General features: G+C 40.0%; 1 protein-coding gene across 3 annotated transcripts in view; it reads left to right on the forward strand.

Annotated features, from left to right (window-relative positions):
• The first annotated feature begins 6,970 nt into the window (after positions 1-6,970).
• Positions 6,971-15,770, forward strand: part of KLHL2 (kelch like family member 2) — a 54,569-nt gene continuing 45,769 nt past the window's right edge. The window contains exons 1-3 of one of the 3 annotated variants that reach the window (XM_074541205.1): positions 6,971-7,197; positions 10,113-10,238; positions 14,413-14,519. In XM_074541205.1, the coding sequence (XP_074397306.1) occupies positions 7,175-7,197; positions 10,113-10,238; positions 14,413-14,519 (256 nt within the window). In that variant the 5' untranslated portion in view covers positions 6,971-7,174. Of the gene's footprint in view, positions 7,198-10,112; positions 10,239-14,412; positions 14,520-15,770 lie in introns of those variants that run through there. The other 2 variants (XM_005486298.3, XM_014266543.3) reach the window with 2 other exon arrangements.

Raw genomic sequence — 15,770 nt, forward strand, 5'->3', positions numbered from 1 at the left:
CTCTGCAGAGTTATATTTTTCCTTTTTTTTCTGATTTTTCAAAATCACATTTCTGTTTACATTCTGTTATAAGGTATCACAATATGACAAGCATTTATTTGAACTATATAAAGGGAAACACAGAGCTTTTTCTAAAAATATTTCAGTTTAGATTATATGCTTTCTAGGGTGATTTTCTTAAAAATGAGGTATGTTTGAGATAATTACCTTGGGAAAACTACTGATAAAATTGAAATAAAGAGAGAAGATGAAATTTCAAGGAAAAATCAGTTGATTTTTTCCCCCATAGTTTTTTTTCTCAGTTTTCTCTACAGTTTGTCTGAAAATCTTAAAATTAACTTTTCAAGAACTAGTTTGTGTAAACTAACTTTTTAGGCTGTATGGTTAAATATTAGCATTGCAACAAACATTCTTTTGAATATGTTAAGTTCTGAAGTTTTTACCTCAGTATATTTATCCAGATCCCAATCTTCTTTTGCATAGAAATACTGGCAAGGGACTGTCCTTGATACCAGTGAAAATTCTACTCCAGAAACACCATAATAAGCTACTTATTCTGTGAGTACCTACTTATACCAGAATTATTGGACTAAACATTTTCATATCTTTATCTTTGATTTTAATTTCCCCTTATTTTTTTTTCCAGTTTACTAGGAGTCCAATTTTAATAGACATTCTGTATAGTTACAAGTACTGATCCTGAGCTATTTTATTAAACGAGTATATGCTTAGAAATACTAGAGGTATAAATACTTCTAGTCTTTCTTACACAGAAAAGGTTATTCCAAATGAAGATAAACTAAATTTCTGGAACAGCAGCATGATATGCTTTTCACTTTCTATGAACAACCTCTCTGCAAAATTATGTGCAGTAACTAGACCTATGAGATTGTAATTGCTATACCTCCCTGAATATAACATTTTAGTATTTTAATGTCTTTGTTTTCATTGCCTCTTTGTACAACAAAAGAATCTGTACAATGTGTGAGGTATAGCCCACTTGCTTTTTCCCAGTCTACAGCATTTTTCATTTTCACTGAATGTCCCCTCAAGTGATGCAGACTCTGCAAATACTGCTCCTCCTGTCTTGTTTATATGCATATGAAACAGTAAATAATCAGGTTGATTACTTTAGCATACTATGCTGCTTTTCACAGTGTAAATTGCTCCCAATTACTGCTCTTAGGTAAGCTCACAACGAGCACGATTGGAGAAAATCGATGATTTTACTATTGGTTTGCAGTAGGCCAATCCTGGATACCCAGGAGAGTCCATCTCTCTGTCTCTTCATGCATTCAGGAAGCACTAGATGGCAGTACATCAGTTGTTTAAATGTGATTTTAATTTATGAGCTGTAACTGTTTTCTTCTGAGAAAGGGGCGTGTTGGTTGATTGACCTGGTTAGCGCTATCTCACAACATTGCTGTTTGAGTGGGAACATGATGGAGAAGTACACAGACTTTGATGGGCTTGCATGTAATAGGTACCTTACAGTTATTATCTGTGAAGAAAATTACTTTTGCTTCATTTTCAAGTAAACAACGTTTTGATGAGTTAAACAAGTATGACAGAACACAACAATAAACAGAAATCTTTTCTACACTCTCATAAAGTAAAATAATCAGGGATAAATTCCAATGACTGCTTATGATGCATTGTTCACTAAAAACTACATATTGCAAATATTTTTTTTTCCTGGTGTAGGCTGTACTCAAAAACGGTGCATAACTTATTTCAGTAATGTATAATTCTGTGTTAAGGGTGAAACTCCTCATCAGCTTTGGTCCAACTTTTTCCAAAACATCCTTGCTGCAGGTTTCTGCTGCTATCTTTGCATCATGTCTAAGTAGTAATGTGGCTACAAGGTGAAATCTGGTAATTACTGATGGGATTTCTTCTGATTTGGTGAATGGAACCCACTCAGTGTAGAGACCTGACTGCATTATTCAGTATACAGGAAACAACATGAGTCTGCAGGTACGAGAACAGGAATTGCTCCATCTCTTTCACAGTTATCTCAGGAACACACTACATGTGAAATATATATAGCTTTGTAGCATTGGGCTTTTGATCTACTCAACAAGATATCTACTTGGAATCTTTGTAGTTTGCAGTACAAATATGAATCATGGCTATGACCTACATTTGCTTCCATTTGTAACTCTTATTTCAGCTAGGACTTTCTTTTGGAAGCTGTAATCTAGAAGGAACAAAGCACTGACCAGAGGGACTTGGCTTCTTCATCAAGTAGAATTCAAAAGTGTGATATCATTTGCTTCTTTGTGGCCTTATTTTCCAGAAATAAGATTAGATCTGTTTACTAGACTGTGTGTCATATCAAGTCCTTTTAGAAATTACACTATATCTGGTTTTGAACACTGAAAAAACCAGTTCATAGTTACTAATTTTCATCATCATCATTATAAGGTCCATGAATTTTACAGAAAAAATCTTATCCTTTCACCTATTTTCATTAAGTATGTGTTATTCTTAGTGCTTCAGCAATTGTTCACATACGAAAATAAATGCTAGAAAAAACAAAATATTTTAATCCATGCTTAATTGTATTTCACTGATTTTGGTCACAGTACAATTTCTCTTCGATAGCAGCTGCTTTGCTATTCCTTATTTCACAATCCCAATTTACATGTTTTATTTTTTCTCTCTCTGCCTACTCTCCAGTACATATTCTCTGCAATCTGGTCCCTTTCTCAGTCTGTTACATGCACTTTCTTGCATTTCCTTTTCACATTGCTTTTCAGTGTAATTCTTCTCAACTGCATTGATGTCCTTATCTCAATGGTTCTCTGAAACTTTAAATATTCCATGCTTCTGAAGCAAGAAAAAGGAATCTCTTTCACTAGAGTGAGGCCTTTTAAGATTAGGCAATGCTGGATTAATGCTGATATTAGTGCTGGTGTCTTAGACAAAAGAATGTAGTAGTAGCTGGTGTCTGTGTTGAACTCAAGTCCTGCCATGAATTCCACAAAAGTCCTTGTGGATTTGTTTAGATACAAGTGCCCGGATTGCATAAAGGTCAGCTGCTGGATGGTTGAGTTATTGAGGGTGAAATGCATGGGGAAAAAAATGCATGTGTGCCCCCTTGTATTTTGGATAAATGCATACTTATCTTTACATAGATTTTTGTACATAATTTACTCTCAACTCAATTCAGTAGGATACAAATATAATGGATAATCTAAAAGCTAACAAAAGGAAGAAGCACATTATTTTTCTGTTTGAAGCAATAGGAGTACTGAGAGGTACTTAAGTATTCAGTTCCAGAGCCCTTCCTTTCCTCTCCCCTGTTCATGAAAATAATCCCAGCCTCAGCAGCATGTCCTCATAAGCATTCTACCCAAATCTTTCAGGAATGATGACTTCTAACATCTTAAACAAGAGCAAATGTTCTTACGACCTTATATTTTGTCCTTTCTTGGAGATGTTTTCCTAGCCTATATTGGTCATTTAAAAATAAGTAAGAACTTATATCAGTGTCCTCTATGGCTAAACCTAAACCGGATTTCTTCTAAGGTGACCATGTCAGCATAGAGCATGATCCCTTAAACATGCTAATAAACCACCAGGTCTGTATGCAGTCACATTGACTTTTACCAGCATTAGTTATTCTATTTATAGGTCTGTGTAACTTGTGGGGCTATCCTGTTAGCAAGCAGAGCTCTGCTAGCATAACTGCATTTTCACTGGATGCAATTCATTGATAGTATTGCAGTTTCTGTATGAGTAAAGTATTTCTAGTGTCAATAGATCTGAAGAACTGTGTGATCCTAAGTAAGCATTGGCCACATTCTTTGTAACTCACTAAAACAAGTGGGAAAGTGCTAAGAATTATTACAGGAACAGCCTGAAACATGACAGGGAATTTTCTCAGTAAATGCAGTAATTTGAATTGCTGCAGCATAAACAAAAATGACAGCTGTTTCATCATAGATAAGATACATAGCCCATTTCCTTTCAAATCTACATACATACACCCACAGACATATATAAATAATTTTTTTCTCTGAAAGTTCTTTTCTAAGAAGAGGTATTGGATCAAGCAGAATCCCATAAAAATCTAGGCATTGTATTTAAAGGATGTGTTTTCCCATGGTTAGAGATACAGGTTGTTTTGCCATAACCACATAATGTATTTTGGATGAAGTTGTTTTTGCTTCTATTCCTCTTGAAATTACTGAACTATAAAGATATAATTTTCAGGGGAAAAAAATTGAACCTTGCCCTATTTGTTTCTTTCTCATGCTCTGCATCACAGAAATTAACTGATCTAATGTTGAACATTTGGCTCTGAAGCCAAAACAACACTGCAAGAAAATGAGAGAAGTCACAGGTTGGAAATGTTTAATGTTAAGAATAAATGTTTGTACTGGTTTTGGCTGGGGTAGAGGTAATTTTCTTCACAGTGACTGGCATGGGGCTGTGTTTTGGATTTGTGCTGAACAGAGTTGATAACACAGAGATGTTCTTGTTATTGCTGAGCAGGGATTGCACAGAGCCAAGGCTGTTTCTGCTCTCTATGGCCAGGCTGGTGGGGAATTTGAGGGTGCATGGGAAGCTGGAAGGAGACACAGACAGGGCAGGTGACCCCAACTGACCACAGGGACATTCCCACACCATGTGACATCATGCTCAGCAGATAAAGTGGGGAGAAGAAGGAGGAAGGGGAGGATATTTGGAGTGATGGTGTTTGTTTGCCCAAGTAACCCTTACATGTGCTGGGGCCCTGCTCTCCTAAATGGTTGAACACCTGCCTGCCCTGGGAAGCAGTGAATTCATTCCTTGTTCTCCTTTGCTTGTGTGTGCAGCTTCTGCTTTCCCTGTTAAACTGCCTTAATCTCAGCCCACAAGTTCTCTACCTTTTAGCCTTCTGATTTTGTTCCCAATCCTACTATTGGGGGAGTGAGTGAGTGGCTGCCTGGGGTGTGGCTGCTGGCTGGGGTTAAACCACAACAGCTACATCACTAAACAGTTCTGCCGTGTTAGCATGGAGCAGAATCTGCAGCTGCCTACCTACTTGCAGGATCTATATGCAAAGAGTGTACAAAGCCCCTCAGCTTCCAGATCAGCTCACAAGTTCACAGTGGTCTCGTGTGCACCCTTAAACACAACACAGTAGAATTCACTTAGGTCTTAAAGATCAGTAGAAGCTGGGATCCTTGTCTTACAAAGTGATGTGTCCAGGAGTTTAAATTATAGAAACCTGCAAGTGTGATGTGACAGACATAATCCACTCTCAGATCTACCCAGGCAACACCTGCTTATGAACTCAGACCTCGGACATGCTTTGTTATGTGGAGCCAGCTGAATTTTAAACCTCCACTTCAGAGAGCATTATTTCTGGCTGGCTCCTTTGGAGCAGACTTCCCAGAAAGCAAGTTTTGGTATGTATTTAAATCTTTAGCAAGTACCTTGTCTTCTTCAACACAACCCAGAGGCAAATCTAGTTGTCTCCTGAGAAGAGACAAATTCAGTAGTTACAAAGCACAGACTTCATAAAAACAGGCACTGCCAATTGTGATTATTTAATTTAGAAAAACCTCCAGTGATAACCCATTGAAAAAATTTTGAAGTGTTCCCAAATCAAACATCACTGTAGTGAAAGAGGATTGGTAAACTGAGAAAACTAAAATGACATTTTCCTAGGGAGGAGTATTATTGGAGATTGGCAAAAATGAAAATAACAGATTAAAATACATTTAGTTTTAATAGCCAGTGATTTTATTAGAAACACTGGTGAAGGCTTTCAGTATCTGTTTATAATAAGTATTCACCCAAAACACTCCTGCCATTTTGTTTTGTGTCTTACTTGAAATATGCTGCCCTCAAACTCTTCTCACTCTTAGAAAAATAGTGTTGGTCAGTTATTGGTAGATTTATTTGTTTAGAGATACTACTACTATTTAAAATCTTTACTCCAGTGAAAAAGCATTTTAATTTTACAGACACAATCAGATTTAAATATCTGAATTGTGTCCAGCCTGCTAAATCCATTTTCCACCACACAATCTTCAAAATTTGGAAATAACTTACAGAGGTTTAAGTACAGTAAATTATTCTCTAGTGCCCCAAGTCAGAAGTTGCTAAATGTAGATTCTTGATTAGTGTTGTTTACAAAGACACATTTGAAATAGATGTCTGTTCGTTTTCCTTTTTGCCATTTTGTATCACAGAAGCTACTTCAGCAAACATTGAACCACAATACAAGTACTTAATGATCAACGTCAGCAATGTTTGCAAAACACAGGAGGCCAGCTGTTTTGAGCGGCAGCGTTCCTGCTGGACTGATCAAATAAAAGTCGATGACACCCAGCAGGTCACAGGGAATTAGACCCTGTTCAACTCCTCCGTGCCGACGCCACTTCTGCTCTTCCTTTCGGCCCCTGCTCGAGCAGAAACCACCTGCATGAGCTGGTGCCGGGCCAGCTCCTTGGCTGGCCTGCCAAGAAGTTGCGATGTCCCTCATGGTGTGCACCTGCTGGTGGATTTTCTCACTGTCAGTCTCGCTGAGGAGACCTGGAACCGCTTTCATATTTAATTATTTTTTCCCCCGTGGGACAGAGCACCTGTGTGTCCCACGCGAGCACCCCAAGCCACCCTCGCTGGCGCTGAGGACACGCTGGCCCGGGCGCTCCGCGGGACGCGTGGCTGCGCAGGGCAGCTCCGGGTGTCGCTCTCCGGCCCGCCCTGAACCGCCGCTTTCCTGGGAAACGGGAGACGCACACTTGGGCGCTGAACCCGACTCATCCCACTCGGAGGCCAGGCTTCTTTCAGCAAGGGCACCGGCGCCTCAGCCTCCTCTTCCTAAAGCCCCTGGCCGAGGCTGTCCCACCTCCAGGGCGGAAGACTCTGGCGAGGCGGGTACCGGAGGGTACCGGAGCCCCGGCCACCACCGCAGGAGGAGCCGCACAGGCCGGGCCGGGCCGGGTCCCACCGCCGCCGCGCCTGCGCAGAGCGGCCCGTCCCCGCCGCGCCCTCCCGCGGGCGGGCACCCGGAAGCCGCAGCGCCGGCGGCTCCCGGCGGCGGCGGGGCTCGGCCGGGCGGGCGCAGCCGCTCCCCGCACCCCGCACCAGCGGCGGGGCAGCGCAGCTGGCATGGTGCTGGCGGCAGCTCGCCGCGCCCGCGTTGCACGGAGGAAGCCCGAGCGGAGCCGCGATGGAGATGCTGCTGCCGCCCGTGTGAGTGCGGCGGCGGCGGCGGGGCGGGCGGGGAGGCAGCCGGGCGGCCGGAGCCCGCCGGATCGGCGGTGCGGAGCGGAGCGCTGAGCGGTCCGTGGGCTGGGGCGGCGGAGCGGGCCCGGCCGCGCTGCAGCGAGCGGAGGTGCCGCGACTCTCCGCACCCGGCCGGCCCGCCGGGCCCCTCGGCACCGGGGGAGCGGTGCCTGCGGACGGGGCACGCTCGGAAGCGGCCGCGGGGCAGCGCCGGCGGGAGGGTCGTGTCGGCGACCTGGTGGCGGAACGGGTGCCCGCCCGGCCGGCTCTCCCTCGGGTAGCGCGGCGCTCGGAGATGCCCGGTCGTGCCGCGGCGGGGGCAGCGGGCGCGGGGCTCCCGCGGGCGGGCAGCGCTGCCGGCACCCCCGCCCCGCCGCCTTCCCGTGTGCCTTCCAGCCTGTGCGGACAGGCGGGCTTTTTCTCCCTCCTCCCCCTCACTCCTTCTGCTTCCTCCATATGTGGTCCCAAATTACTCCATGTTTGACTCAGCAGTCGTGCTTATCTCACTCCCGGTTTTCTGGTTATTTAGTTAAGCATCTTTTTTAGTGGCAGTACCCAGGCGATGCATTCCAGGCAACCATCTCCAGCTGCACCTCAGCTGGCCTCCTCAGTCCTTTCACGGGCTCCAATTCAGTGCTACTTCATCTTATGCCTTCGGTAGGTAGATTTCAGGCGTGATGTGCGTGAGGTTCTTGAGAACAAACTGAAAGAAACCAGTTGCAGACAGCTCTGGCCCTGTGGGTGAAATGGTAAGAGAGACCTCAGTACTTCAGGCAGACTGGCACTTAGCAAAACAGAAGGCGTATGACTGATGCTTTTGTAGGGTTCATTACCTTAAAACAAAGTCCCCCTTTGTGACAAACAAATGAAACTTCAGCAAATTAATTTATGCTTCATGTGAACTCCTCCATCTAATCCAGATTGCTTGGCAGCTCTTTACGGACAACTCGATCACTTTTGTTTTCCTTGCATAGCTGTATTTGGTGTGTACACAGCCTGTATATATATGCAGATAAATAGATATCAATATCTGATGCATTGCTTTGGGATGTAGAAAGTTGCAATGAAAGTGTTCTATCTTGAACTTGATAGGTCAGTGGTATAATTAAAAGCTGGGTCTCTTGGTTATAGGTCTTTGGTGTTTTGAATGTTTTCTGCAGTCATTGATTTCTGTCTATAATTTTTTGGAATTCTGATCACAACATATGTCACATAATGTAGAAAAGTAACCTTCAGTCTAAAGGAGTTTGCTAGATAGAAAGTATTTTTTTTTTTACCTCTATGAACTAGCATATTTATGTGCTGAATAGCATGTAACTTATTTGGTTTTTTTTTTTTTTTTGATTGATGCAGAATTCCTGTAATTTGTCCTTTTTCAGTAATGAAGTGTATAATTTTCAAAATTGAACATGAAACTTTTAATTCGTATCAGTTTTGTGGTACACTCGAGTAAGCTGGTTGTAGTCAGAGTTCTGTGGATGGATGTTGCTTGGTTAGTTTTATGGAAACTTTTCACATTCTTTTGTTGCTTGATGCAGTTTTGTATTGCTTTGCTCCAAAATTTTGTAGCCAGTGTTGGGATAATGGAAAACAGAACCAGTTACTTGGCTTTGCACAATTGTAGTGCGTGGAACTTAGAGTTCTAGGTTAAAATCTTAAATTATTGTTGGCTTTTTCTTTTAAATTCATTAGACATGCCCAATTAAAAAGTTTCAGGTATAGTAGAAGAGAGGTTGCAATTATGTGAGTCACTGAATATGCTCAGTTTGACTGTGCTTACCTAACGCTGGTAAGGCTGAATTTTCACTTGCAGTCAGATTGTTGATATACCAGGGTTTGTGGCCCGCCAAATGACTTCTCAGTGCCTTTGCTTATTTCCAGTTTAGCTGTTGAGGAATACAGTTACAATACTGTAGAATAAAGCATCACTGATGCTAAGCATTTTCTAAGTGCTACAGCAACACAGTTTGCTTTGTAAGAACAACGTTGTGACTGTAAACAGGAAACTCATTGATTTGGTTTGGCATGAGAAGTCTGCTTGCTGTTTGGACTCTCCAAGTGACTGAGGAGTGTATATAATGATTTTTCTACAGAAGTTAGTGTCTGTAGAACTTGGGTATGTCTTACAGAAAGAATTAATTGTAGCTAGATGTAATGATTTTTCACACTGCCTAGTTCTTCTCTTGTTATTTGGAGTGGGGTTTTGAGAGTAACAAAAATTAAAAGGCTGGTCGCTTATGTACATTGTGTTTTTCAAAACATTGAGTGAATCTACAAAAGTACACAATTTTTCTGTCGCCCACTTCTTGTGCTGTGGCTAGGGAAAGCCTGGATAATTGCAGTAGTCAATGTGTGCTCTTCCTGTCAGAGGAGAACCAGGAGCTGTGTGAAACAGTAACTGAGGTCCTGGTAGAAGGGCAGAGAGGAGCTCTTACCTGACAGGCAGTGAAGGCAGTAAGAGACTGGGGTGATGGTTGCTGCATTCTGCCATTGATCTGTAGGGCACTAGGTGAAAAGTGCCCAAAACTCTGATTCTGCCCTCACTTCACAGCTTATTGGAAGTATTCTAGACTATTTCTCCACGAAATAAAATAATATTCACAAAACCAGAAAACATCCTCATGTTTTCTTTAATATAGATTAAAGTTAGCCTCTGACAATGTCACTACTATTAGTCACCAATTTACTACTTCCACTTCCATGGGAATTCTACCTATTCCCCTCCACCTTTGGTAATAAGGAAACTAAAATTGCTTGGAGTAAAGGAGAAGTTTAAAGTGCAAATCTTCTTCTCCCCGAGATGAAGGTGGCCGAAGTAAGAAGCAACAGCACTGGAGATTAGACAGAAGTATTAACTTTATTTTTTTCCTCTTTCTTTCCAGATGTACCAAACTTTGCCATCAGAAGCCCTTGGATCTGAAAGATGATAACACCGAAATTCACTGTCCTATTACAGTAAATCCATGGCACATGAAGAAAGCTTTTAAAGTTATGAATGAATTAAGAAGGTATGACTTCACTGTATACACCTGCCTGGAGTCCAAAGTTCATCTTTGCTTTCATTTGCATTCGTTAAGTTAATAATAATAGTTTGTTTATTGAGAACATGGAATTTCAGAAGTATAGCTGAGGAGAAGGATTAAATATACAATGAAGTGATAACTGAATGATAGCCATGTGATGATAACTGTAACGTATGCAGTATGTTTGTGCATTTCATAAGTTGGTCAAAACTAGTTTTGTGAGACTTGAAAAATACTTACAGGTTGTACTTAAGGAGTTACAGCTACTGATCTTCTCTTGTATGTATTTCATCTGTGACAAAAAGTGACTCTGGTTGAGCCTTCGGCTCTTTGTGTGCCCGTTGTTGATTTTTGTGGTAGGCTGTGAACCAGAAAAATATTAAAATTTTCTAGTCTGGAGACATAGGTCACAGTATAAACCAACTGACTGCACATTTTCTTAGTTATCTTTTGCTTGTGCCCTGGGAGAAATTGATGAACTCCCAAATCAAATATTGGAAGTAACTTTTCTCAATAAAGTTTTGTAAGACTTTGAGGGATAATACCATCAGTTTCAGTGAAACTGGGAGGCTGATGCGGATGATGTTCTTAGCATCCATATTGATTTATGTTTTACATATGAGTAGGTGAAGTGATGTTGAAAACTCTGACAGCTGGTAATTAGAGCTCACAACTGAGCTCTGGAAATCAGGACTCACAGCTATCACTGATAGTAATTTAGTGCTACAACTTACAGCAACAATGGAGAAATTAAATAAATAAAAATACTTCTCTAGCAGAGACAGTAATGGAGGCTGTGAAAATCCTGTAGTTCTTTGTTATTTCCTATATAAAATTAAAAATTGGAGAGGCTTCACCAGAAAGAAACACAGCAACTGATACCCTTTAAAAGTATGCCTCTGCCTTTGGCTTTTGCTGTTCCGTATAGATAAATCTTTAAAAGTGTGTGCTGGATAGACTGACACTTGTTGCTTCACCTAATTTATGCCCTTGGCTTTTTCAAGTGTCCCAGTAACCAGATGCAGTGTCTCAAGGAGTGTAACAGAGCCTGGCTAGAGCCAGTAGCAATGACTTCCTAAGGATGAGCAAGAGTTTACATGGAGGAAGTTCCCCAGAATTTATCTTAACAATAGTTTTGGAAGTTAGAAACCTTACCTGCATTTTGCTGTGTTTTAAGTAAAAGATTCACAGTCTTCCAGCAGAGTGCATTTTTGAAGCCCATGGATTATTTTCAGAATATACTTTAGTTTCCATGGTTACCTAAATTCAAATTGCTGTAGAAGCAATTTGAGCAATTTTGCCTTGCATTTATAAATACTTAAAGTTTGAACAGGAGCTGTGCCATATAACCTCAACTAGTTGCCATTTAATAAGGTACACCAACAATATTTACAATTTAAGCTGAATACAGCTTTTAAGATGGTAAGTGGTAATTAAATAAAATTATAAACGTTTCTAGTTGCATTCATTTGTTTGAAATAATAAACAGAAAATCTTAAAAATGTTTCAGACTTCATTGATCTAAGCAAAGATCTAATATTAATCCAGTAAATTTTTTTTTTTAATTTAGATTCAACTTTAAAAATATAGTGAATCTCAGTGCTTTTCATTAATGTAGCACAAACAGGTATTTGCCCGAGGTATACTCTCCAGGAAGTGAATAGCTAGTGAAAAAATAATTTGCTTAAGCATCTAAATACATTTGGTTTTGAATGCTTAAGTCTCCGTGCTTATGTTAAATTTTTGGCTGCTGTCAGGTTGTCTGGCTCTAGTAGCTTGTTAATGAGTTTTTATGTGCCTTCAAATTTTGACAAATTTTAGCAATTTTGTCCGTTATATTTTTTGTCATTTCATTGCTCAGCATCACCTCAACACTGAATAGAAAGCTCATTAGGAAAACTAATTAGTTCTTGACATGTGACAAAATTACACTCTGATGCCTATCTTTTCACTTTATTATAATTTGCTTTTATCACAAAGGAATTTGATGTTACCTGTATTTATCAAAATTCTCGTTCTTACAAACAAGACTTTACCAAAACCTTTTGAAGATGGGGGTAATGAAAACTTTCTCTGTATGAACCAGTGAAGAATAGCCTGCAAGCTGGTAAACAGTTGCTCAGTTATTCTTAAATGCATACCTGTTTAACCCCCTTTTTATCATTTTCCATACCCTGATGGTTTATCCCCCACAATTCTGTTCATTCAGTCACTCTATATAAGCAAATTGGTGCAGTACCACTTCAGAACACAGCCTTTTCTAAAATAAATGGATGGGCCCTCATGAAATGAAGGTGCTGAGTTGCTGTGGAAGCCACAAGATGCTTGCAGCAGAGTACATGATTAAGTTTTTAAGCTCGTTTCTGCAGTAGTTTCTCTAGCTTGTCAGCTCTGTAGTAGCTCAGAGCATATTCATTCACCTGATGCAGTTCCAGACTAGAGGTGTTACTCTGTCTGTGTGTGTGCCATGTAATTAGTAACCCTAGTTGTGCATTGATGTAATCTGTTTCTTCTGGCTTCGTTGTTACCTTTAGTATTTCTGTGCAACTAAGTATAAAACTTCTTGTTCCTGTTGTCAGGTTAAGTGCAGGTGTCTGATAAAGCTGGGTATCTGATGCCCTTTTATGTGTAGCTTTCTGTTTCCATTTTTTTATAATAAATGTAATGGTTGTTTCAAGATCCTCTGAATTGTGTGTTTTGTCTGGTACAGTCATTACATTGTACATATTGTTTGATGATAACTATATTGCAAGCTAAATTTATGAGATTTACATAGTTGCTGTAGGTATTAAGAGTTGAAAGCAGAAAGATAATTGCCAGGATTGCAATATGGCCCCAAAGGTTACTTGTGGCCACCAAAAGTTTTGGCGTGTGACCTCTGCAAAGCCACCTTACTAGAGTCTGGGCTCATAAATTTGGATAATTGCAGAACTGAGAGATGACAGAGTTTTCTGTTGGACTGAGGTGAATATCTGAGAGCTCTAGTTCTGCCCAAGCAAAATGCAACTGCTCACCTGACTTTGCTACAACTCAGTGTGGTAGTTGCAAACTATCTAAAAATCTTCATTATGTATTTGGGAAGGGTAAAAAATTATCTTTTTGATGGTACTGAGAATAGAAATCACTAGACTGGTGTACAGCTGTAGGAATCCCTAAGGAATTCCACCCCTAAGGAATGTGTTCTCTTAAGTCGTGCTTTTCCCTCTTCCCTCTGTTGCCATGGGTCTGAGTTTTGTGGATTCCATACTACCTCCACAGGGACAGTGCTAGCATGAACAGGAAAGAAGAGGTGACTGTAACCCTTAGTTAGAAGCTGTGAAGTTGCAGCCTTTGTGTTGTGGTGTGTTTTTCTTTTTTTTTCCCCCTCTCCTTTTTCAGTCTAGAAAATTGGATTATAAGGGTTTAAGTGGAAGAGGTATAGCCAATAGCTGTAAACTGTGTTAGAAACACCTGTGTTTCTAATGGTTATAAATGAGATGTTACTTTATTGCAACTGAATGGGGAGGAAATATGTTACAGTCACAAAGGACAAGAATACAAATGCTTATAATGAAGATACAAAGTCAGTCAAGATACGAAGTTAACCATAATAAATTCTAAACTGTTCAGACTGGAAAAAATAATTGCTATTGTGTGCATGGGCTGAATATGAAAAATGCTTGGAAAACAGTGAATATAGAGAAGATTGAGTAGTGGATTTGTGCAATTAAGTAGGCATAAGTTTTCAGTGTAATGTAATACAGGCACCTCCGTTGAAATTTGGATTCTTTGTTGTCTGTAAAGCCTTGTTTCTTATGTATTTTTTTTTTAGTGCTTGTGTATATTAAATTCTGTTTTTCAAAGGAGCCCAGACTTCCAGAGAGAATGTTTATAAATTGGGCTGATACAAATTATGGTTATTCAATGCAGAAAACTTCTGTGCAATGAATCACAATTCAGTTGTTTGATTTTTAAACAGTTTTGTGTACCCAAGCCCCATCCCTAATCTGATTGAGTAACAGCCATGTGGTTGTGTAACACATTTAAAAACAATGCTTCAACAACATTGTCTGCCTGCCTCTTTTGATGGCATGGGAAAAGAAATTGTGTATGATATAATATATACTTTTCTGTTGTAGTTCACTTATGTGAAATTGCCTTCTCTGATATTTCTAAATAGTCAAAACTTGCTGTGTGATGTGACGATAGTAGCTGAAGACATGGAAATTGCAGCGCATAGAGTTGTGTTAGCCGCCTGCAGCCCCTACTTCCATGCCATGTTTACAGGTACCAAATGTTTCAATACTTACTATGTTGCAATCCAGTCTAACTGTATAAAGAATAAATTTTCATGACTTTTGCTTTTTAGGATCTAATTTGATTTTTAGATAAGCCAATAGGAACATCTGGGATTCTTAATGATTTTTTTTTTGCAGTCTAAGGACATACTGTCAACGTAGCCTTTGTTAGCATGATGAATGCTTTAAAAAGTCTCCTTAATTAAAAAACAAATTAGATGTTAAGTAAGCCAGCGATAGTCAAGTTGTTATACCCTTTAAGCCTCTAGTAATCTCACTTGTCCAAAAGAAGGTTAAAATAACTTTCATGTGAATTTTGGAGTAAATTATGTCCTTTAAAAACTAGTGCTTCTACATTCTTCAGCCCATGAGTGCTCTAGGCTCTTAGTAGATATGAAAGCTTTCTGTGGCTTTGGCAGCCTATAGCTGGAGTGCATGTTTCAGTATTTTTAGGGTAATTCTCCATGACATATGTACTCTGCATCATTGCCACTACTTTTCTGTACAGGCTTGATTTGACTTCTGCTCACTCCATGCTGGCCAAGTTACTGCTTTACTGCTAGAGCGGGAATGCTGAAGGCTTGCAAGGCTAAGATAGGTTCAGGTTTATAGGAGCCTCCAGCTGAAATTTCTGTGCTGTGGGCTTAATTCCATCATGGTTACAAATCACATTGAAATAATGTGAAATTCTGTGCCAAAGTAAGAATGCTACTAAATGCATGTTAAAATTAACTTCTGAGGTTTTGTCTGTTCATCCTGAAATCTTGTGCCAGCTTTGTAGTTATGTCAACTTTTAATGAAATTAAAAGACTTCTCTGTAATCCATTGCTTCTGACCACTAGCTCAGATGCAGGTAGAAATGTGACTTTTGGCCTGCCCATATGCAAACAGATTGGTGTTTTAATAATTTTAATTGTATGCAACAAGATGGATGAAATTTGAAATGTTCTTGTGTTCTGGCGAAGCAGCTGAGCATTCTAGATTTTATAGGCAAATATTTTGACATATTCAAGGCCAGAAGTGGAGTAACTTCTACAAGAATGCTTTAAAATTGCTTGTAAAATTAAATATATTTTCCTCAAGCAGTTCTTTAAGTTTGCATTTGTGGTTGAGGCAAACATTGTGGGTGACTGATAAATTCTTTCTTCATTTTTACTGCTGTCTATAAAATTAGAATAAAAAAGGCTGCTTCTACAGTTCCTTTTTATCACCTTAGTAGCAGAGAAATGCAAGCCTCTTA

Source organism: Zonotrichia albicollis, chromosome 5 (genome assembly GCF_047830755.1).
Source record: "Zonotrichia albicollis isolate bZonAlb1 chromosome 5, bZonAlb1.hap1, whole genome shotgun sequence".
NCBI classification, from domain to species: domain Eukaryota; kingdom Metazoa; phylum Chordata; class Aves; order Passeriformes; family Passerellidae; genus Zonotrichia; species Zonotrichia albicollis.